Raw genomic sequence first — 22,746 nt, 5'->3', positions numbered from 1 at the left:
TGACCTTGGCCGGAGGTTTTGGTAGAGCAAAGGAGGCATAGGCTTGGCTGGGCAGGGCTCGAGAGAGAGGGAGGAGACTGGAGGCAGCAAGCCCACGCACTTGAGGCTTTACACTGTCAAAGTGGGCAGGGAAATGGGGAGGGGGAACTGTAGGATCAAGAAAGGGTTGTTTCGCCCAGCCGGGCCTGGCTCAGCGGTTAAGCGTCGACCTGGGATCCAGGCGATCAGGGTTCGATTCCCGGTCAGGGCACATGCCCAGGTTGCGGGCTGCAGCCGCAAGGATTCTCTCATCATTGATGTTTCTATCTCTCTCCCCCCCTCTCCTTTCCTCTCTCTGAAATCAATAAAGATATATTAAAAAAAAAAAAAAGAAGAAAGGGTTGTTTGAAGATGGAAGATATTTCAGCATGTTTGAATTTTGATAGGAGTGAACCGGGCAAGAAGGGAAATGGGTGTCCGGGAGGGAGGAGAGAATTGCTGGAGATAGGTGAGTGCTCCCTAAGGAGACAGGTGAGTGCTCCCTAAGGAGACAGGTGAGTGCTCCCTAAGGCCCGCGTAGCCCAGGGCTGGCAGCTAGGGCCCAAATGGAGGGCGCAGCTGACGGGAGTAACAGAAGGCCCACTAAGTAGGCAGAGACGGGGGTGGGCAGGTGCTGCGGTGGGAGCGTGTGGAAGTTCTCTGATTGCTTCTATCTTCTCAGTGAAGCAGGAATGGAACTCGGTAAGAGAGAGGCCGCGGTAAGTGAGTGAGGGAAATGTAGGAGGCAGGCGGCGAGGTCGGAGCTCTGAGGCACAGCCAGCCGGCCCGGCCGTGGTCTCCTTGCCCCACACCGGATGGCTGCTCAGGTGCGCGCCGAAAGCAGGTGGAGGGGAGCTGGAGCCGCGACGGGCAGAAACACCGACGTGGTGAGAAAGGAGAAAGCTACCTGAGGGTGTAACGGAAGGAACTGGCACTGAGATGGGCCGCGAGTTTTGAATGAATGGATCACTAAGTGCTGGAGACAAAGGCGACCTGGCTGGTCACGCCCAAGCTCTGAGGTCCCAGGCGCAGGGCGTCTCCTCCGCGAGCCGCCGGCCGACCGCCCCGGGCGGGGAAGGGCGGCCAGCAGGGGGCGCGCCAGGACGGCAGGGGCTGGCTCCCCGGCCGCAGTTCGGGTTCCGCTGCCTGCGCCGCCACCCGGGGCCACGCGGCCAATCCGGCCCGTCCCGTCTTTATGAAGAGATCGGTGCTCCGTAAGGCCCGAGCAGCAACGACCGCCTGGGAGCAGGACAGAGTGGCCAAAAGTAAAGTCCGCGAAGCATCCCCACGGCGAGAGCGAGGGCTGGACCGCAGCGGCCGCCGGCGCAGAGACGCGGGGCAGGCGGGGCGCGCCAGGGGGCGGGCCGTAGCGGTGCGCACGGGGCCGAGCTCCGCCGTTAGGGGACAACAGCCAATGGGAGGGCCGGGGCGGGGCAGAGCAGCCAATGGCGCGGGCCGGTTTGATTCAAAGCGCCTATAAAGCGGCCTGCGGGCCCGCACTGGCCCGAGCCGGGTCCGCTCGCCGCAGCGCTATGGCTTTGCTACCCCGGGGCCTGGACGAGCTGCCCGCCGCCTGCCTGTCGCCGTGCGGGCCGCCCAACCCCGCCGAGCTGTACAGCGAAGCGCAGCGCCTGGCGCTCGAGGAGCTGGTGGCGGGCGGCCCCGACGCCTTCGCCGCCTTCCTGCGCCACGAGCGCCTGGGTTGCTTCCTGAACCCCGACGAGGTGCGCTCCATTCTACGCGCGGCCCAGCGGCCCCGCGAGGAGGGCGCGGCGGCGGAGGCCGAGGACTCCTTCGGCTCGTCCCACGACTGCTCGTCGGGCACCTACTTCCCCGAGCAGTCGGACCTGGAGCCGCCGCTGCTGGAGCTCGGCTGGCCGGCCTTCTACCAGGGCGCCTACCGCGGCGCCACGCGCGTCGAGGCGCATTTCCAGCCCCGCGGCGCGGGCCCCGGCGGCCCTTACGGCTGCAAGGACGCGCTCCGCCAGCAGCTCCGCTCCGCGCGGGAGGTGAGTGCGCGGGCGGCCGGGAGACCCCCTTCAGGAATGGGAAACAGGCCTCCTGGGAGCGGGGCGGCGGCCCTGGCATCGCGACGCGCCCCGCCCTTCACCCCGCCCCCCGGATTCCCTGTCTCCCGGCCGCTCCCCGCGGTGGGGCAGAGTGGGAGGGGTCTCGGTCGCCCGGAATGCGCGTTGTGCCGGAGTTCCAACTCCCGACATTCACATCCCCTGTTAAAGGGGACCAGAAATACCTCCCGTTTCCAATTTTAGTCAAACCAGACCAGATTGCCAGTTTCCTGGCCGCGAGCCAGCACTAGATCCCACTTACAGGTGTTCTTAGGGGCTGCTTTCCTTAAGAAGCTCATTCCCCGGGGAAGGGTTCCCGAAAGATTGACCCCAGGGACGACTCTGGGGCGTTAGGAACCTCTTATTGCTGGTCACCTCCACGTGTCTTATGTTGTAAAAAGCAGATCAATGAAAGAGTGGCAATTCCTGCACAGAGTGGAGGGAAAGTTGCTCCTTCTGTGAATGGGTGGGGCAGGGGGTTGCTTTTCCATAGGCTGGGTGATGCCCCAGTTAGTGGACTCCTAAAATGCAGGTCGCCTGCATTAGGTCGACTCTTCACAGCGGGTTTTGGTGCGGTTGTCTGACTCTGGGTGTGATATGGTGTTGGGAGCAGTTGGAGGTCTTGTCTCCCCAGCCAGGATGAGACTGCAGTGCGGCGCTGGGCACCTGGGGGTCAGGGAGGAAGAGTGCGGCACAGTGGTGGGTGGAGCAGGCACGTGGTGGGGGTAGACACCTTAGTCCAGCCATGGCCAGCTGCCACCTTGCTTGCCGACTGGCAGTGCTCAGCTTCCTGGCCTTCCCTGCCAGGAACGTGGCGGTGAAGCCCTAGGGCTAGGCCATGGTAAGACTCGGTAGGGGTGGTACTTGAGAGTGACTGTCTGTCACGATATCTGTGCTTCAAGTCTAGTTGAAATAGCCAAGTCCAGGAACAGACCCCAAGTCTCCCCAGCGTTCTGATGCTGGCTGCTCTTTGCCTGACGATGGGGGTGTAGCGTGTCGAGGACACAGTCGGCTAGGGCCTCGCCCTTGGGAGAGTAGATGTGGGCCCCAGCCAGGCCAGTATCAGCTCTGTAGTGCTTTGGGTATGCTGGGGGATGCTGCAGACTCTTGTGGGTTCAATGAGAGATTAAAAAGATGGAAAAAGGCTCAGTTGTAGGGTAGGTATGCTTAAGAACTTGGGCACTTACAACTTGAGAAAAGTAATGAACTGGTCTCTCTAAAAGAGAAGGGTTGCCCTAGCGTCTTGCCCAGCTCTAATTTTTAGTGGCAATGACGGGGCATTGGAGCTAACGCCAGAGGGAAACTGTAAACTCTTAGGCTGGCTTTAGAAGGGGTTTGAGGCTGGCACTCGGACTCTGCTTTGTCTTGGGGCATTCTGTAATGCTGACATTCCTGGGACCGCCTGTCCCGTTCTGTGCTGTGGTCCAGCCACACACTGAATCTTTGAGATTCTGTATTTGGAACCTGGGTGATTTTAACTGGTAATGGTGGTACATTACCTTTAAATCCAATAAGTATTTTTGACATCTCTGCCCTGTGCCTAATACTTGCTTACTCAGTGCCTCCGGTGTGTCGGACACTGGCGGGGCCCACAGGTGGAAGGCATGATCCTTGCCTGCACTTGAGAGTTGACAGTCTGCTGGGGGGAAGCAGTGAGGAGGTCCTTACAGGTAGTAGGGGGGGCCTGAAGAAAGAAAGCCTCCAAGTGGTGGTAACCTTGGAGCTGCCCCCCAGGGGATGGGTGGGGCTTGGCCAGGCCAGAGGGTAGGGACTGGCCCAGAAGTGTGAAAGGACCTGGCATGTTTGGGGGGCAGCCAAGTTCCTTACAGCTGGAGCAGAGAGTATGTGAGGGTTAGTGGTAGGAGAGGAGACTGAAGGGGGACATTGGCCCAACTGTTAAGAGCTTTGCACACTACATAAAGGAGCATTGGGGAGCCCTTGAAGGTTTAGAGCATGGGTGGGGAACGTCCAGCCTGAGGACCCTATATATGGCCTGAGAAATTTTTTGGTCTGGCCCTGCCAAGGCAACCACAGGGGGCACTCAAAATTCAATAAATTGAGGAGCTTTTTCATAGCTAATTTTAAAGTTGATAATTTTGTATGGCCCGTGAATGATGTTGTAAATATTTAAATGACCCTTGACAGAAAAAAGGTTCCCTACCGCTGCTTTAGAGGGAGGAGAGGAGCATGACCAGGTTGGTGTTCCTCAGCAGTAGGAGGGTGGGTTAGGGGTGGGACTGCTATCCAGGACGGTTGTCAGGAGGGCGCCATAAGGATATTAGAAGAGAGGGTCTGTGCTAAGACAATGCTGGGACGGGGAGGTGGGGGCAGGGAAAGAGTTTTAGGTAGAATTGACAGGACTTGGTCATTAGATGATCATTAGAAGGGTGGTGAGGGAGTAGGCAGGAGAGTAGGGAAAGCCAAGAAGAAGGTATAGGAAGAGCTGAGGAGGGTAGAATTTTTGAGCTTGGGTGGGCAGTGATGCCACCAAATTAGGATACAGAAGGAGAATAAGGCTGGGGGTAGGGGTGGGGAGATGAGCTGGATTTGAGACTTGCTCAATGTGATGTCTCAGAGACCATCTGTTTTATTTTAAAAAAACAAAAAACATAATAATGCTTTCTCTGCCAGGCTCTGTTCCATGTAATCCCATTTTACAGGTAATGTAATAGAGAAGTTTAGCTGCCCCGAGAGCACACAGCTGGTGAATGACCGAGCCAGGACTCAAACTAAGAGACAGCCTCTGTTAACCACCGTCAGCCACCACACTGCCGTGTGCTATGTGGAAATAGGGAGCCATTTTTGTCCTCAGGTGGACAGAGGCTTGTGAAGGAGACAGGTCATAGAGAGCGATTCTGGTGACTGGCCCAGTGCTGCTCTGGGTAGAGGTGTGTGTTGTGTACACAGGAGGGGCTGTGTCACTTTGGCCACATCCTCTGAAGTCTGGTACCTGCCACAGCGAGGACTGTGAAGATGCAGGTCTCAGGCAGTTTCAGGATGAGAAGAGAAGCCATTCTGTATCTGTGCTCTGATGGCTGAGTGCTTGATGGTGTGATCGAGCACTTCAGTGGGTCAGTTTTTGCGCTCTGCCCTTTTCCTGGATTCTTATTTAACCCTCCCAGCCCTGGGAGGAAGCCACAATTAAGCAGAGACCAGGCACAGAGAGGTTAAATAACTTGCCCAAGGTCACGCAGTTATGTGCAACAGATTGGCTCCAGCGCAAGTCTGCCTGGAGGAGATATGGACTACTTTGGACTTCTTGAGAAATGAGTTTGCTTCCTATGGAGTTTTTAGGATAATTTTGAACTATATAGGATTTTCCTCTTACCTACTCCAGAATCTATTCCTATGCTATTGTATTTGTTGATGAATCATCAGGTTTTTTGGTCTCTTTTGCCATGTGAATCAGTGTTTGCGCTGGTCTCGCTCCCCCACAAGTCAGGTGGCAGTTAAGACCTGGCTGTGTGTATGGCCAATCCCTCTGCAGGCCAGTGAAAAACTGACTCCCCCTCCGCCTGCCTTCCTGGACAGGCACGGTGTCCCTCTCTGCAGACAGAGGCTCTACCAGCACTTCGATCTGACACTTGAATTGTTAGTTTTGTAACAATAGCCTAAGAAATGGAGAGAATGCACACAAGCAAATTTAGGTTTTGCTGTGGAAATTTCCTTTTTTAAAAATTTAAACCCTGAAGATGATATCGTGAGAGTTTAAAGATTTTTAAAGAAATTCCAAGGAGAGAATTCCTGTTCTATTAACGGATGGAAGAAATTGGAAGAAAATATATCTTGCTTTTTAGCAAGAGGGTCTTCAGGAGAAGCAGCGAGAGCCCTCGGGAGCTGAAGGAAGTCCACATTGGGTGCCATGCGGTCAGCGTGGGGAGTTTGCGAGGCAGGCGATGTTGACCGCTGGGCAGGATGACGCCTCTTTGAGTGTGCGCAGAACTTTGGTAGAATTCCAAGCATGTTGCACACGTGTCCTCGCTTTATGACTATGGGTGGGAAGGGAGGGAAACTGAGGTGCAGTAGGAAGGAGTGATTGACACAAACATCCTGCTTCACACAGAGGAAGAACTGGAATGAGAACTGGAATGACTGACTGAGTGGCCCCTTGAGGCTGCTCATGTGCTGGGTCAGGGCCCAGATCAGCCCATCGAGGGCACATGAATCAGACTTTAGAGCTGCAAGGGGCCATATGTGAGGACACTGAGCTCAGAGTGAATGACTTGCCCAGGAATAGTGGCAGAATTGGGACTAGCTGCCATATGAGGGCTTTATTTATGCCAGGGACTGTCAGTGTTTGCATGGATTCTCTCTTTGACTGAACCCCCAAACACTACAAGATATAGGCATATTATTTGCGTATTAGAAGCTCACAGAACTTAAGTAACTTGCTAGAGGGTACATGCTGTTTGAAAGTGGAAGGGCCAGGATCCATGTCTAGGTCTAATTCTACAGCATGTTCACGTAGCATCTTTGTTTCCCAAGAAATGTTGATTTAGTCCATTTGGAATTAGCAGTACCACCTGCAGAGAAAAGGTGCCAGCTGTCCTGGGGAGTGCCAAGTTTCCTTAGTGTTCACTCTGAACTATTGTGTGTTATTTGCAACCATCCTTTGTGGTGGGCTTGATCCCATGTACTTTATGAAATACTTTATTGATCCTCTCAGAATTTAGTCCATGCTTTCAATCATTTGAAGACTGAATATTAGTAGACTTGTTTGGAGTAAAATTTAGTTTAACACTTTCCCACATAGCTCTGGAGTCACACAACACCTGAGTTGAAATTCCAGCTCCTGCATTTGCTTAAGTGTGTCAGTTTGAACAAGTTACCTAACCTCTCCAAGCTTTAGTTTTCTCATCTGTAAGTTGGGGGTAGCAATTAATGGGGTTTTGAAATCTCTAGATATCTCTTTAGAGCTTTTGTGCTAGAAGACACATAGAAAAAATTCCAGTTCTATGTGGAAAGGAGCATAAACAGGGTTTGTGCCCTTCCCAAAGACCAAGAATACCACAGAGATTGCTACTCTAACTGTGTGGACCACCGGTTCCCTTGGTATAAATCAGCAAGGAATAGTTAGTAGGATGGGCGGAGCTTGGGGGTTTGTCACCTGCTGTTGTGACATGGGATTGACACACAGGTGTGGCTGCTCCAGATGTGGCTGAGGAAGTGTAGGAACACTGTGGGGTACCGGGCTTGACTGATTTGCACTGAGTTTCAGATGGGTGTTGACATTGGAATAGACTCAAAAGTCACCACTTACATAGTTTCTAGCCCTAAGAGAGTGGGCAGGCTCTGTATAGCACAGGTGGGATAGGGCAGTGCCCACAGTGACCGTGCGGACACTTGCTGGCCATGGGGTGCCCTTGAATGAGTCCAGGTCATTGCTCAGCTCACTGAAGAGACTGTGCCCTCAGAGATTTGAGAAGCCCAGGTCTAGTTCAACTCTGCAGAGCTTGGTTGCATGGGGGCTTAGAAGGGAGAGTATAGGGGAGCAGGGCTCGGGTCTTGAAAAAACGAAGGAAGCATTTCCTACTGATTGCTTCCACGTGTAGGGCTGTTCCTTCTACAGAAGTTTTAAGAGTCCTGCTCTGGTAAGGGAGGGGAGGAGATGTTGGCTATGGGGGAACAGGGAAAAATGCCTCTCTCCACCCTCTAAATACCCTGTGGGTGCTGGGACCAGCATTCAAATCCAATTATTTTCAGTACACACAGGAAGGGTTGAGGCTTTAAAACCAAACAATGAAACCAGTGGCCAATTAGATACTTACCACCTAACAAAGCTGTTGTTTGTACAGTTGTTGAATGGAGTTGTGAATCCTGATTCCGTTTGGCAGGTGATTTATACTACTGGTCCTGCTCCTGGGTCCCAGCCTCCAGCAGTTCTCAACCTTCTCTAACCCAGCCAGCTGGGCTGGCTTACTTACTTACCCTGGGTGCACGTCCATCAGCCCCTTGGTCCCTGTTCTAGTGGCACCCTTTGTGCACGTCCATTGGCCCCATGACACTTACCCCTGGCTCGTCTCCTGTCTCCCTCAGTAGTAGGGTTTCTTGAGGACAGTGATTGATCCTGGGCTTCAGTGCCCAGCACCATGGCGAGCTCATGGTGGGCTCGCTGAATGTCTGAAAGAACAGTGGGATGTAAGAGAAGCAAGCAGGTATCTGCGTTCCTCTGCTTTCTTTTATGAGCTTTACTCTCATTCCTACACCTGTGCATGTAGAACCCCTTTATGAAGGTTTTACTGCCGCCCCAAAATCAGTTTCGAAGCTTCTCTCTCAAGCCTCGTTCTTTTTCTGTGTTTCCTGTTTGTGTAAACCTGAGCCTTCCTTTGCCTCTTCCCACCCTTCCTTCCCTCTCCTTTCCTCCTCCAGCCCGTGTGGCCCATTGCTTGGCTCTCCTATGGCCTCTCCTCTCCTCTTTAACCCTCATTGCTTCCATCCTTGAAACCTATCACTGATTTTTCTTCTTCGGCCTTCAGTCCTTCTAAATACTTGCTGAACCTGAAAAGTATGTGAGTGACTGCTGTGTTGCGGGAGGTGGAGCCAGATCTCCAGCTTAACCCTACCTCTCTCCCAGCATCAGCTTCTTCTGCCCTGTTGGAGTCTTTGCTTTGGACTCATTACTTTCCTTAAACCCCCTTCTCTCCACTGCCTGCGTGATACTGGTTCCTTGGTTGGCATTCAAGGCCTTCTGTGATCTTGCTTGTTCACCTATCTTCCAGTCATGTCCTGTTGCTCCCTTTTGTGCATACTCAACGTGCCAGCCAAACTGGTACATACTCCCTTATTTCCTACCTCTGCCTCTGTCATCACATGGCTTCCTGCCAGAATGCCCTCCCCTTCACTTCTGCTCTGACCAAATCATATCCTTACTTGTGATTCAGCTCAAATGCCCTCTCTTCCAGGAATCCTTCTCTGCTCTTTGGTAAACAGTGAGCGTAGTGCGTCCACCACTGCAGGGCAGATGCTCTACTGTCCCCCCTCCCCACAGTGTCCCCTAATCGCATTACCTTTAACAGTATCATTTTGCTTCCCTGCGTCCCATGTCCTCTCTTTGCAGATAAGTCGGGTCTAGGTCAAATTCTTTTTTTTTTTTTTTAATATATCTTTATTGATTTCAGAGAGAGGAAAGGAGAGGGGGAGAGAGAGATAGAAACATCAATGATGAGTCATTGATTGAGCCCACAACCCGGGCATGTGCCCTGACCGGGAATCGAACCCCGATCGCCTGGATCCTAGGTCGACGCTCAACCGCTGAGCCACGCCCGGCCGGGCTGGGTCAGATTCTTTATAGCTACCTTTCTGCCCAGTGCAGGGGTTCAGCCACAGCAGACTCTGAAGGGGTGCTGGCTGCATAATGCACACCAGTTTCAAGCCTGCGCCCTTTCCAGGTTTTGTCTCATTTAATCCTCACAACAGCCCTTAGACGTAGATGCTAGCTCTGTCCATATCTTCCAGAGGAGGAAACGGCTCAGAGACATGAGGCATTTTCCCAGGGTCACACAACTAGTAAACCGCAGAGCTGGGATTTGTGTGCCCAGGCTTTTCTGCCTTTAACCACTTTTACGTGACCTGAATGAATGGGGTAGATACAACCCCAACTAGGACGTATAGCAACCCATTGGAGGATATAGACTTCTGAAGATGCCACCATTTCAGAAAGAACACTTTATTTTTTAAATTACTGTGCCCAGTGGGTCTCTCTGTACCCTTTACCAAGAATAGCTCACAGCTGGGGTTTCATCCAGATTGGGGGCGGGTACGGGGGCTGGGTGGAGGTGGGCAAATGGGAGGAAAATGGGGACATCTATAATAGTGTCAACAATTAAAAAAGTTAAAACAAAATTGGGAAGGGGAGGAAAAGGGAGAGGCAGCCAGAGATATACATTGGTCTTCCCAGACACTCACAGCAGTGACTTCCCAGGAGCTGGCATTTCAAGGCCCCTCCTCGCGGTAGATGAGACTCCGGTGTTGGAGAAAGACAGCAGAATTGCCTGTCTCTGCACTTCTTTCTTAACCTGCTCCCCCTCCCCCAATACTTAAGGGTAATGACTCTTAAGGACTGTCCTGAGTCTTCTCTGGCAGAGATTGAGTAAGTCCCATTCAAATGCCCCTGCTCCTATACACATGAGACCTGTAAATACTTTAACGTTAAAAACAGTTAATGTGATTCTAAAAGACGTATTACTGCTGAGGTTGGGAGGAGAGAGAAGCCCTCACAGCCGCAGACTGTAAAAGGCTCCAATTGGCTTCGGGGAGCAGTTTCCCTTGCTGGCACCCCACTTCTGACTTGGTTTGCAGGGACTTGTTTCTAAGCCTGGATATTTTGACATCCCCACTTCCCTGCCAGGAGTTAGCTGAGGGCCACGGTTTAAACCTGCAAAGGATATGATTAGAGGCTTTGTGGGTGGAGCAGCCTCTTTAGCAAGGAAATCTGGGAGCTGGCGGATACCTGCCTCTGTTGAGCTGTCTGGATAGCTCAAACTCTGGACTAGAAAAGTGAATCAATGAACAGATACTTAGGGATCTTGTGTACCTTGCATTCCATGTAACATAGTCATTAAATTCTCACTACAAATCTATTTTGCAGCTAAGGAAACAGACATTCGATCAGCTGTAATTTTCCCAGAGACACCTGGCTGAGGCAGCTCTTCACTGTAGTCAGATGCCAAGAGTGGGAAACGGATTAGGAGGCAGGAATGGAGCCATGTTTCGGGGGAGAAGAAAGGACCGGTGAAGCTTCAGGACAGAATCCCTAGGATATATTTCCATATTCCTGTTCTTGTGGTCTTGTACTGTGGACAGGTAGATACTAAAGAGCTAGAGGTCACCTTTCATAGAGGAGAGGCTGGTGCTCTGGGAGTCCATTGGTTGGAGCCTGACTAGTGGAGGGAGTGGAATATTATGAAGATTTGATATCAGTGTTAGAGGCAGAAGTGGGGGGATCTGCTTGCCTGGTATGATCATTTTCAAGTCCTGAGTTGGTGGTGGATTGGGTGGGTCTGTCTCGATTGTAACAAAAACTCAGAGCTTGTGATCCAAAATCAGGCAACAATCAGATCACAGAGTTAGAGAATGCTGCGCCCAGAAGGGGCCTCAGGGAGAATCTAAGGTTTTCTTCCTTTACCGTGGAAAACTGAAGCCAGTGTGGAAGCACAGGCCAGGACAACGATGTGTTAGCCACAGAATCTAGACAGCTCGCTGGGCTGAGCTGAGCCTGTGAGACGGGAGGGGATTTAGTAAAAGAAGGGAAGTTGAGTGGAACAAGCTCATGGGAGGGCAGGGCAGTGGATTAATGTATGTATCTGAGAAATTTGCCCGTGTGGAGGAGAGTGGCTAGGAGGCGGTTTGGGAGGGTTAGCTGGGCCAAGTCCAGGTTTGTAGGATACAGTGGCCTGAGTGTCTTTGGAGATGGAGAGGAGTCCACGGTGAGGGGAAAGTGGATACTGCAGAAGGAGAAGGAAGGGTGTCGTAGGATGGGGATCCTTTCCCAGCCCTGAGATGGGGTCGGGAGTCTGGACACAGAGCTGTCGGGTGGTGGTGTGGGCTGACGGCTTGCTCTTCCTCTGCCGCCCGACCCTCAGGTGATTGCCGTGGTGATGGATGTATTCACGGACATCGACATCTTCAGAGACCTGCAGGAGATATGTCGGAAAAAGGGGGTTGCTGTGTACATCCTTCTGGACCAGGCTCTGCTCTCTCAGTTTTTGGATATGTGCATGGATCTGAAAATTCATCCTGAACAGGAAAAGGTTTGTGTTATACCGTTTCTGGTTTCACCACAATAAAAAATAGGACCTATCTGCATGGCAGTTGCTGGTGGTACCCCCCCAGAGAGGGAACCTAACAGGGAGCCTGACTGTTCTCGTCCCGAGTCTGCCTTGGAAGCTGCTGCTTTTGACTGCAGTGCTGGCAGGCTCCAATTTTAATCGTAACGACCACCATTTATGGAGCTCCCGCCACGTCCTTGGCACTGTTCTATGCTCATGACAAATGTTATGCAACTGAATCCTCACAGAAGCCCTATCGAGTAAGTGGCTTTCTACTTATGTTTTAGATCAGGAAATGGTGGCACAGCCCAGTTTCTACAACTGGAAAGTAGTGGGACTGGGGTCTGACTCCCCATCTGCCATCACTGTCACATGGTGCCTCTCATGTCTCGTTATTAAAAAATTAGTTTTATGTCTTTTGCTCTGAGCATGAAAGTAATTTAAGCTTAAGTATTTAAATGCAAGGTTGTACAACTTAGCTAGCTTGGTGTCTTTAGAGGCAAGAAAAATAGTCATACTTATTGCACCATTCTTTTTTTTTTTTTTAATTAAGCAACTTAACCTGTGTGCTTCAGAATTTAATTTATCAACTTAGTTCACACCTGTGAGTACCTACAATGAGCTGTTTTAGGTACTGGAAATAAAGCAGTCAGCAAAATGAACAGGAATTTGGGTTACTGATAGGAATCATAAAGTTACTGCCTTATTATCAAGCACTTTGGTTTTGCAAAATTTTAGCTATTTAACTTCTACAGAGTTTTTGTTGGTGTTTTCCCATCACCAACAAGCGTTGGGAAACCGAGGATTGGGTTTAATTAGGTAGGTTCCAACTTGTCGCTAGTGCTACAGACAAATCACTGTGGAAATTATTAGCTTTTTAAAAAATTAATTTCCATTTTAAAATAATTTATGATTTACAAAGGAGTTACAAAAACAATATAAGGAATTCATGAATACTCTTCGCCCAAGTTCTCTAAATGTTAACATCTTACAAACCTCAGTACAAATTTGCAAATCAAGAAATAAACTTGATATACTACTATTATCTGAGCTAAAGATCTTTTAAATTTCACTAACCATTCCATGGAAGCTCGTTTTCTTGTCCAAGATTCAGTCCAGGACCACAGCTGGCATATAGTTGCTGTGTCTCCTTAGCTTCCTCTCTTCTGGGACTGGTCCTCCTCCTTTGTCTTTTAGGGTCTTGACACTTTTGAAGAATACTAGCCAGTTTTCTGTAGAATTTGGGTTTGTCTAGTCTTTGCTCATGGTTAAATTCAGATTATGCGTTTTGGTAAGAATACCACTGAAGTTATGTTATGTGTTGCCATAGTTTGCTTTGCTTTGCCTTTTGTTTTTATTTTTGAAGTAACAGATTCATAGAAATTGCAAAGATAATACAAGAGGTTTCCATGGATCCTTCACCCAGTTTCCCCCAATGGTTATGTTTTATGTAAGTTATAGTACAAGAGCAAAAGCTGGAAATTGACATGGGTACAGTGTGTGTCTATAGTTTTGTGCCATTTTATCACATGTGTACATATGTGTAACCACCACTGCCATCAAGATACAGAGCTGTTTGCACCACGGAGATCTCCCTCGTGGAAACTTTACAGTCACATCCACTCCCTTCTCTGTGTCCTCCTACCATTTGTAACCCTGGCAACCACTAACTTGTTCCCCATCTCTATAATTTTGTCATTTAGGGAATGTTATGTAAATGGAACCACAGAGTATATGACCTTTTGAGATTGACTTTTTTCCCCTCGGCATAAAGCCTTTGAGATTCGTCCAAATTATTGTATCAATAGTTTGTTCCTTTGAATTGCTGAATAGTATCATGGTGTGGTTGTACTATAGTTTGTTTAACCACTCACCCATTGAAAGACATTAGAATAGTTTCCAGTCTTTTACTATTGTGAATAAAAGATACTATGAGTATTTGTGTACAGGTTTTTGTGTGGACATAGGCTTTCACTTCTCTGGATGACTTAGTCTTGCTGTAGTTTTTAATCATTCATTACTTTTCTCTCTCTTGTCTAGTCCTTGCAGATCAAGAGCACACCTTATAGCAAGAAGCATGTCCTATATCTCTATTGTCTCAAGGCCTGGCACATAATAGGGGCTTGCTTTGTTTGTGGAATGAGAGAGTCAAACAAAAATCTTAAACATTTAATTTGAATGTGTAAGATTTCTAAAGATATTCAGCTACTGATCTGCCCCAAAGAATGCAGATTGTCTTAGTATTTTACACACCATTGTATATACATGTGTCATTTTACAAAAATAATTATGCATACACATGCAGTATATAGCCCCACTGTGGTTCCCGTGTACCTTTCTGGTAAATATGTACTTGTAGGAAATTTGACACTACTGATTAAGCCACGTGCGATATGAATGTTTGCCACCTCAAGTCCTATATTAGAGAAGGCTCATTCTGTGTTCTCTAGACCCACTGTGGTGTGGGGGTGATGATGGGCTGTTATTTATTGGTGGTCCTATGAGACAAAAGAAGTAGGAGAGATATCACCTTAGTTTCTTTAAGCCTTTGTTATTTATTACTAGCATGTCTCTTTTGATAATTTAATCCCCCATGTTTTGTTTCAAAAATCATTTCGTGGGTTCTGTTGTTTAGTATCATCAAAAAGTGAGTCTTCTTTTAGAGCACGTGTCCACATGAGCTAAGGGTCTCAAAAATAAATATAAGATGGGCATATGAGAAGCTGGACTAAATGTGAGGCAACATTACTTGAGTCCCGAGAATCGCCTGGCTGTTGTCCAGGGTGCATTGTTATTATATGGTGACTGTGAACCACTCATCGGTCAATAAATTTGTCTTTCTGGGAATTGTAAACTAAGCCCTCTTGTCTTAATGATTTGTTCACTAGATTGTTCATTTCTTTTTTCCACGCTCTCCCGCCAACAGCTGATGACAGTTCGGACTATTACAGGAAATATCTACTACGCGAGGTCAGGAACTAAAATTGTTGGGAAGGTTCATGAAAAGTTCACATTGATTGATGGCATTCGAGTGGCTACAGGCTCCTACAGGTAAGTTTCTCACCCGTCCATGCTTTTTAATCTAAATATTTTAGGAGGGGCATGCTATGTAAAGGCAAAAGCTTCCTCCCGCGCCCCGCCAATGCCAGGCTTTATGTCCAGGCATTCTGAGATGTGTGCATCTGTGTGTGAACAGGTTAATCAAAACCTCCTCCTGCAGGAGGCAGTTGGGTGGAGTCACCTCCCCTGCCCTGTGATCCACAGAACTGAAGTGCAAAGGTTGAAATTTGCCTGGAGACCCCACGGTGAGTGAGTCCTAGGTTCAAGCCTCAGCCAGGCCTGCAGTGGGTGAATTGGAGGTTAACAGTGACAGTCACAGTGAGTCTTGTTCCTGGGTACTTTGAACCCTTTGTCCCTGCTCACTTGGAGAGAAGGGCAGTCTCAGGCATGTGCATCAGTGTAGAGGGCAGAGCCGAAGCTGTCAGCTTATGCCTAATTCCACCTTGCTTTAAGCCTTGTAATCTAGTGCTTTAGAAAGTACTGATCCACGCTCTGGCCCCACCTTTGAAGTCTCACTTTGGCATTGGCGTCTTAAGGGAACTTGAATAGAGGGTGGAGGTAATGAGTGATTAACACTAATCCCCAGAAGTTAAGACGTGCCATTTTTCTCCCGCGGCTTCAGTGTTTGGCCACCTCTGCATTTGCTTGTCTGATGGGGTGCATGAGGTATGTCTGTAGAGTTTAAAAATGAAAAACTCATTTTTGAAGAAACGCACATTCCTGAGTGATAATTATGAGTCAGCCCTGGGTAAAGGTGGACATGAAAAGATTTCTGGACGATGAGGTGATAAGAGGAAAGTCTTTTGATGCCTTTCCTCTCAAACAGGACCATCCACGCTGTGGGGAAAGCTCGGACTCTTCCTTGCGACTTTCTTTCATAAGAAGTTTTTAAATAACAGGAGGAAACTAGATTTTCACCCAAAGTAGGATTGACCTATATTAGCCAAATTTAGCTCAACTGGTTTTTGGCTATTCTAAAATATAAAAACTACCCTGTACAAATGAAATATGCTACCATTGAGAATGAGGGTAGCTTTCATTTGTTGTGGACGTTTTATAATCCTGGCATTAAGATAGGTGTCTTATTTACATGATCCCACTGAAGGTTTTTTATTTTTATTTTTTATGTTTTTATTGATTTTTAAAGAGAGGAAGGGAGAGGGAGAGAGAGAAACATCAGTGGGAGAGAAACATTATCAGTCGGCTGCCTCCTGCACGCCCCCTACTGGGGATCAGGCCTGAAACCCCGGCATGAGCCCTGACCAGGAATCGAACCTGGACCTCTTGGTTCCTAGGTTGACACTCAACCACTGGGCCCCATTGAGGGTTTTTAAAAGACTTCCTTTTCCATCAGTGGGGTGATTGCAAGTGCAAAAAGCTAAACTTAGAAGTGTCAAAAGGTTTTCAGTTCTTGACCATTTACCAAAATACTGTCTCCTGGTTCTGCTTTTCGCTGGTTGGTCTTTATTCTCGGTCAGCTCTTCATTTGAAGGCAAAGGCCCAGGCTTGCTTATGTGGCCTTTAACAGCCATCTCCCTAAGAGAGACTTTGTTTCTCTCGGCACTGGTATTGGTCCTTGAAAAATTACTTGGCCTGAGGGGGTCACACACCCACCCTTGGTAACTCCCCCATTCAAGCGGATAGGGTCGTCTGGCCAGCCTGGTCGTGCGCCCACTCCCCTGTGATTGGAGAAGGTGCCTAAATGAAGGCCTTCTTTGCTGGGGTGGGCGTGGGTTCTGTCACCAGAGGAAGGAGGCGGGATGCTGGTCAGGCAGGGCACGCGGCTCAATCAGCTCGGAACATGCTTCCAGCAACAGCGTCGGGGTTAGAATAGCAGCACTGTCTCCTTTGTGGAAAAGGCAGCACTGGAGGGAGCACGGGGCACTGCACTGGTCATTCTAAGGATGCCCTGGTCGGGGTCTGCCACAGCTTCCCGCTGTGAAAGCACTAGCTCTTTGTTTCCTCACTTCGAAAATGAGGGCACTGGCCAAATATTTTAGAAATATTTAGAGGGTGTGTAGGTTGTAGTGTGTTGGTTAAACAGCCTTCTTACTTTTATGTTAACCTGTCTACGTCATATGCCTGGGTTAAGGCTGGTTGAATTCATTCTACGCGGTAGGTATGCTGTTATCAGAGTCAGGATGCTTATGTAGCAGGAAATCTGGGCTTCATTCCTCGGATTGACAATAAGAAACTAAAATCGCGTATTCTTACCAGCTTCTGTTTGTTTTTAACCCTCAAGTTTCACGTGGACAGATGGCAAGTTGAATAGCAGTAACTTGGTCATCCTGTCTGGCCAAGTAGTTGAACACTTCGACCTGGAGTTCCGCGTCCTGTACGCGCAGTCCAAGCCCATCAGCTGCAAGCTCCTGTCCGGCTTCGGGGTCAGCGGCAAGTTTGACCATCTCCTGGAGCCGAAGCCGCTGTCCAAGGAGCTCACGTGGGGTAACCTGCTGCGCCAGCGGCTGGCCAGGCTCTCGAGCACCCCCAAGAGTGCCGGGCCGGAGTGTGCGGCCTCCCCCAAGGGCAGGGCGCCGGCCGGGCGCCGCGACTCCGAGTCCTCCACCATCAGCGAGGAGGACTACTTCAACAGCCACAGGGACGAACCAGAGGGCGGGAAGGTGACCGATGCCGCCACTCAGACAGAGCCGGGAGAGGAGATGCCCGCGGTGAGCGTGAGCGACTCGGGCACACAGACCAGCACCGCCATAACCAGTGCTGGGACCCAAACCACAGTTGCCACCCGGGCAGCAAGCTCCCAAACCACGGTTCAGTTCATGTCGGCCACCACCCAGACTGATGTGGGCGAGAATGTTCTCTTTTCTCAGGGAACACATTCTAAAGAAGGGTCCCCTCTGTCAAAGATGTCTGTCTCGAGGTCTTCCAGCTTGAAGTCGTTCTCCTCGCTGTCCTCCCAAGGCTCAGTGGCCAGCTCCGCCGGCTCCCAGACTTCCGTCAGGACCATTGACTTCATCCTCCCCGGGCACGCCAAGTACTGGGCCACCCCCCACTTTGACTCACTCAGAAACTTGAATAAAGAGCGGCAGTTTCACTTCTCCGCCCTCAGGTCCCGGCTCCACCACATGCTGGCCATGGTGTCAAGGAGAACGGTTCTTACTGAAAACTATCTTGGCTTTAATTCCGGAAATTTTACCAGAGCACCAGTTAATTTGCTGGCTATTAGAGATATTACAGTCTATCCCTCCTATCAGTGACTGCTCAGCGTTCAGAGCCTCCTGGGTTCAGCCAGGCTTGTGATAGACATCACAAGCATCCTGCTCTGCAGAGTGTCTCCTGTCCCTAATTGTTTTTCTTTATCTTTTAGTCACCATGATTTTTTTTGAATTCTATAAACTGCACACTATTTTACATGCTTTAATTTTATTTTTGTCATGTATAAACCAGCTCTTGGCTTTATGGTTTAAACACTATGGGTACAGTTTCTTTGCACTTTTTTTTAATCCTCACATGAGGATATTTTTTCATTACTTTTCAGAGAGTAGAGGGGGCTGGGGAGAGGAAACATCGCTGTGAGAGAGACACATTGACTGGTTGCCTCCCACCCCCCCCCCCAACGAGTTGGGGAGCAAACCTGCAACCCAGGTACGTGCCCTTGACTGGGAATCAAACCTGTGACCCTTCAGTGCTTGGGCTGATGCTCTAATCACTGGGCAACTCCGGCGAGGGCTCTTTGCACATTTTAAACATTGATATCTCTTAAAGAGGTAAATTCTGGTAAGAGATAAAATGTTTTGCATTTTTCTAGATTTGTGTGTTCTGTTTTAGAGCTTTGAATCACTAGTTTTTATGATCAAAATCCTGTTTAGAATAACCAGTTTATTAATTGTCTCTTCTTTAGGAAATCTGTGTTCTTAGAATTAACTAAATATAAACAACTTTTTTTGGTGATTGCTTGAGTACCTTTTTTTTCTTTTTTTCTTTCGGGCATTTTTCTCTTTAACTCTGGGAGTGTGTCATAAGTAATGCACCTATCTAATAGCTATTTATGCAACTTTTTTATATTGTTGCGTGAAGAAAAAGTAGATGATCCAAATTGTAAAAAAGAAGACATTCACTTAAAAGTTAGAAGACATAAAGAAGTAAGCATCAGGGTCACCCCTTCCTTAGCAATATGAATATTGATGTTATTCTTTCTATAGTTTGAATGAGGACACTTGCCAGAAATCGCAGGTCTTTTCATGTGCCTGTAGCTGTCTTTTTTCAAAGAAAAGGCTTGAGCTATTTAGACCGTGACCTTAGTTCTCTGCTTCTCTGCGAACGAAGGCCTTAGTTGCATTTCTGGATTCATCCCTGATATTAACTCTAGTGGCCCCACGGGCTTAATTTCAACAGATGGGTGTATTGACAATGATTTAGCAATCTAATATCCGGGAGTAGGGGCAAAGAGGACACTGACAATTATCCCAGATTCCTAGTCCATTGGCAGGCAATGCAACTGGTTTCTACACCCTGCTAATCAGGGTTGGCATAGCTGTGGAATTCTGTTTTTATCTAGTCTCAATTACATGGACAGACAAAAGGAAGAGAGTTAAATGATGGCTTCCTCCTGACGTGGCTAGCGCAAAAGAGGTCTGTAATAGGGGAGGGTGTTGTCCACCATGTAAACACATGCTGATACACCTAGATCATGAGCACATCTGCATTGTTTGTGTCTTTGTTTTTAATACTGTATGTTTTTATTGATTTTTAGAGAGGGAGGAAGGGAGAGGGGGGAAAGATAGGAAAGAAAACATTGATGAGAGAAACATCTATCGGCTGCTTCCTGTACACCCCCTACCGGGGATCAAGCCTGCAACCCAGGCATGTGTCCTGACCAGGAATCGAATCGGTGACCTCTTGGTGCACGGTCAACTCAACCAACTGAGCCACACCGGCCAGGGCTCCTCTGTGTTCTCTTTGACCTTCACAGCAACATAGTGTTTGGACAGATGTTATTCCCAATTTTCAGTAGAAGACACTGAAGCTCAGATTAAGTCAGTAACGTATTCAAGGTCACATGGCTGGTAAATGGTGACACAAACATACAGGTTTTCAGAGTCTAAGTCCAGTACTCTGTTATACTGCTGTATCTTTACAGAGAGTATGGAGGCATTGGAGGGTGTACCTTGAGAAATGGCAGTTAATGCAGTGGTGAGTTGAAAACAAATTTTAACCTCATAAACGAATGTGGGTATGCCTGAAATTTCAACTCAGTGTTTCCTATGGAACTATTCATAGGTGTTCATAAAAAAGGTTCTGTGTTCAGTTTGGGAAATGATGGATCATAAATTTAAATAGGATTCTTTACTGTAGGACCACTCAGACTTTTGAATGAGGTATGAGCACAGTGACTTCCTTAGCAGAGGGCAGGTATATGGTTTAGCACTAGCCTACCTGACCACAGTCCTTCTTTGTGTACAGGACTCAGATCCATTCTCTGAAAGTGTTGTCAGTGATTAGAAATGAGAACCAGAGGTGTATGGAATCCTAAGAAAATGGCCCGATCTCTCAGAGTATGCAGAGCTTTTCTGGCGCTTGTCTGGAGAGTGTCACTATAGTGCAGTTTCTCAAGGTGAGGTCTGAGAACCAGCTGCATCAGAGTTAGCTGGGTCCTTGTTTAAAGTTCAACAGATTATTGGCCCCACTCCCAGGGGAGGGGGAAGGTGGGTGTGGAAAACTATTTGGTTCAAAAATACTTGTTGCCACTCCCTGGGAGAGAATTATATTTCCTTATCTAATGTCAGACTTGACTGTTGCTGATGAGGTTATAAATATTTCAGTATATATCTAAAAGATAAAAGCTTACTTAAAAAAACACCCTAAAAGACATAACCACACTACCATGATCACACCTAAACAACTTTGATAAAAATGCCTCAGTATCATAAAATAAATAGTATTCAAATTCAGTTGTCTCATTTTTTTCCTCCCTGATTATTGTTTGAATTAGAGATCTATTCAACTTTGAGGTCAGTACAATCAGGGTCAATTGCATTGTCAACAATTGAAAGACTTGAGTCAACTAAAGAGATGGCCTCCCCACCTCTGTAGGTAGTTGGACCAGGGAGTCTCTATTTTTACTTACCAGGACCTAAACGTTCAAGATCATGTGAATGAAAAGTTACATGAAAGAAACCCAAGGGTGGGGAATACAAAATGGAGTCAGGAATGAGCCTACAGGTGCATGCCACAGTGACCAACACACTTACTTTGGGTAGGAAGCTTCTCAGTGGCCAGAGCAGAAAGAGAAACCTGATTGGATCCACCATTCACAATGTCCCCCAAGATCTAAGATTAAGGTAAGTCCCAGGTACAGGAAGAACAATCCTCAGTATGAAAATCAGGTAAGGATTTCTCACAAGTATCCTCTTATCAAAATGATAGTTAAGCATTCTGATGATAAACACAATGACATATTCTGAGTGCGCCCAGACACTAACCTCCACAGGGCAGTCTCATACCTATAAATGAACTGGATGTATTTAGATGTATCGTGTAAACATGGAACACATCTGAATATGTTCAGATGAGTGTTATGACAGGTTCACTGGTGCCACACACCTGGAAATATGCCCCAGTTTGCCTGGCAGAGTTGCACTTCATGCTTCAATTCTCAAGTGTCCCAGTTTGAATGATAAAATATCGTCATCGTATCTAGGAAGCTCCGACCAACCTCTGGAGGCCCTCCCCAACTCATCCAACTCCTTAGACGTGCATGTTCCTCAGGCCAACATGATAGGCTCCCCTGGTAGCTGAGTCTCCTCCCTTAGTGGATCTCTCCACACCTTTGTACCCAAATCTTTGGAGCTAAGGAAACATGCTAATACATTTGTGAACTTGATCTCTTGTGTGCAAGCCAACAAACCAGACAGGTTTACATATGTTACACATTTCAGAGGGCTGAAACTTAGACTCAGTGGAAAATCCCAGTAAAAGCAATTCTGTAAAAGCAATTCTACAAAGGACAGCCTCTTTTCACGCTGGGAGGTGGCTCTGATCTGGCTTGAAACAGACCCAAGAGAAATTAGGATTTTTCTTAGGAAGCCAAGAGTTCTAGCATGTGACTACATGGATAGTGTAATGGTCATCATCTGTTATTTTTACTTCATTTGCCCTCTGATACTCTCACCCTGAGATTTCCCTCTGAAGAACCATTCTGTTCCCAACTGAGTCCATGTGGTTCTGTTGACGCTGAGCACATCTGACTTGGGGTGGAGTGTGTGACCTATGTGTAAGCCAATACATCATAGTTGCTGGCCCTTGTGACTGATGCAGGGATGGATACCCGGCCAGGTACTTTTCCTACAGACTTTTGGAAAGAGGCTTAATGTTGAGAGGATGTGGTGGCTAAGCTGACATGGCCATCTAGTTGTTACGAGGCAGTAGAAGACAGAACAATATCATCACAAATGCAGCCACGTCTCAAGTCAGAACTACTCTTGGACTTTATATGAGCCATTTTTGCTTGAGCAAGAGTATCACCTGTTTCATAAAAGTCTTAACTGGTACAAAGCCGAAAACTCCTAAATCTGCCTCCTAAACATGGCCAAGATGGCTGGACTAGAAATTGTTCAAAGCAGAAAGTACCAGTTACCATAGGCACAGAAAAACTACCATGCATTCACTAAACATGATTTTGAGGAGCATCTTTCTGGAAAACCTGTTATTCAGAAGCTGCAAAATGTAACCCTTATGTAACAAAATGATCAAACTGTCATGGAATTGTTGGCAATGAACTAAATAAATTCTGGATGCCATCTCAAGACATAATGGTTTTAATTTTAGAGATGTTATTTTAGGCCATTCTTCCTGAAAATAGTTAATTAGAAAGGATA

The 22,746-nt window shown here is 48.0% G+C and overlaps 1 protein-coding gene across 1 annotated transcript; it reads left to right on the top strand.

Annotated features, from left to right (window-relative positions):
• Positions 1-1,459: 1,459 nt before the first annotated feature.
• FAM83D (family with sequence similarity 83 member D) lies at positions 1,460-20,812 on the top strand. Its single transcript, XM_081149407.1, has 4 exons — positions 1,460-2,027; positions 11,666-11,833; positions 14,778-14,902; positions 17,154-20,812. Exons 1-4 carry the CDS (start codon positions 1,464-1,466, stop codon positions 18,124-18,126), a joined length of 1,830 nt encoding a protein of 609 aa, XP_081005533.1. The 5' UTR covers positions 1,460-1,463; the 3' UTR covers positions 18,127-20,812.
• The last annotated feature ends 1,934 nt before the right edge of the window (positions 20,813-22,746 follow it).

This window comes from Miniopterus schreibersii (genome assembly GCF_964146895.1).
Source record: "Miniopterus schreibersii genome assembly, chromosome: 10".
In the NCBI taxonomy this organism is placed as follows: domain Eukaryota; kingdom Metazoa; phylum Chordata; class Mammalia; order Chiroptera; family Miniopteridae; genus Miniopterus; species Miniopterus schreibersii.
This window is presented reverse-complemented; position numbering and strand designations above follow the sequence as displayed.

Coding starts and splice junctions, on each gene's coding strand:
- FAM83D (XM_081149407.1), top strand. CDS start 1,464: ATGGCGCGGGCCGGTTTGATTCAAAGCGCCTATAAAGCGGCCTGCGGG. Junction 11,834..14,777: donor TTCATCCTGAACAGGAAAAG/GTTTGTGTTATA, acceptor TCCCGCCAACAG/CTGATGACAGTTCGGACTAT. Junction 14,903..17,153: donor GTGGCTACAGGCTCCTACAG/GTAAGTTTCTCA, acceptor TTAACCCTCAAG/TTTCACGTGGACAGATGGCA.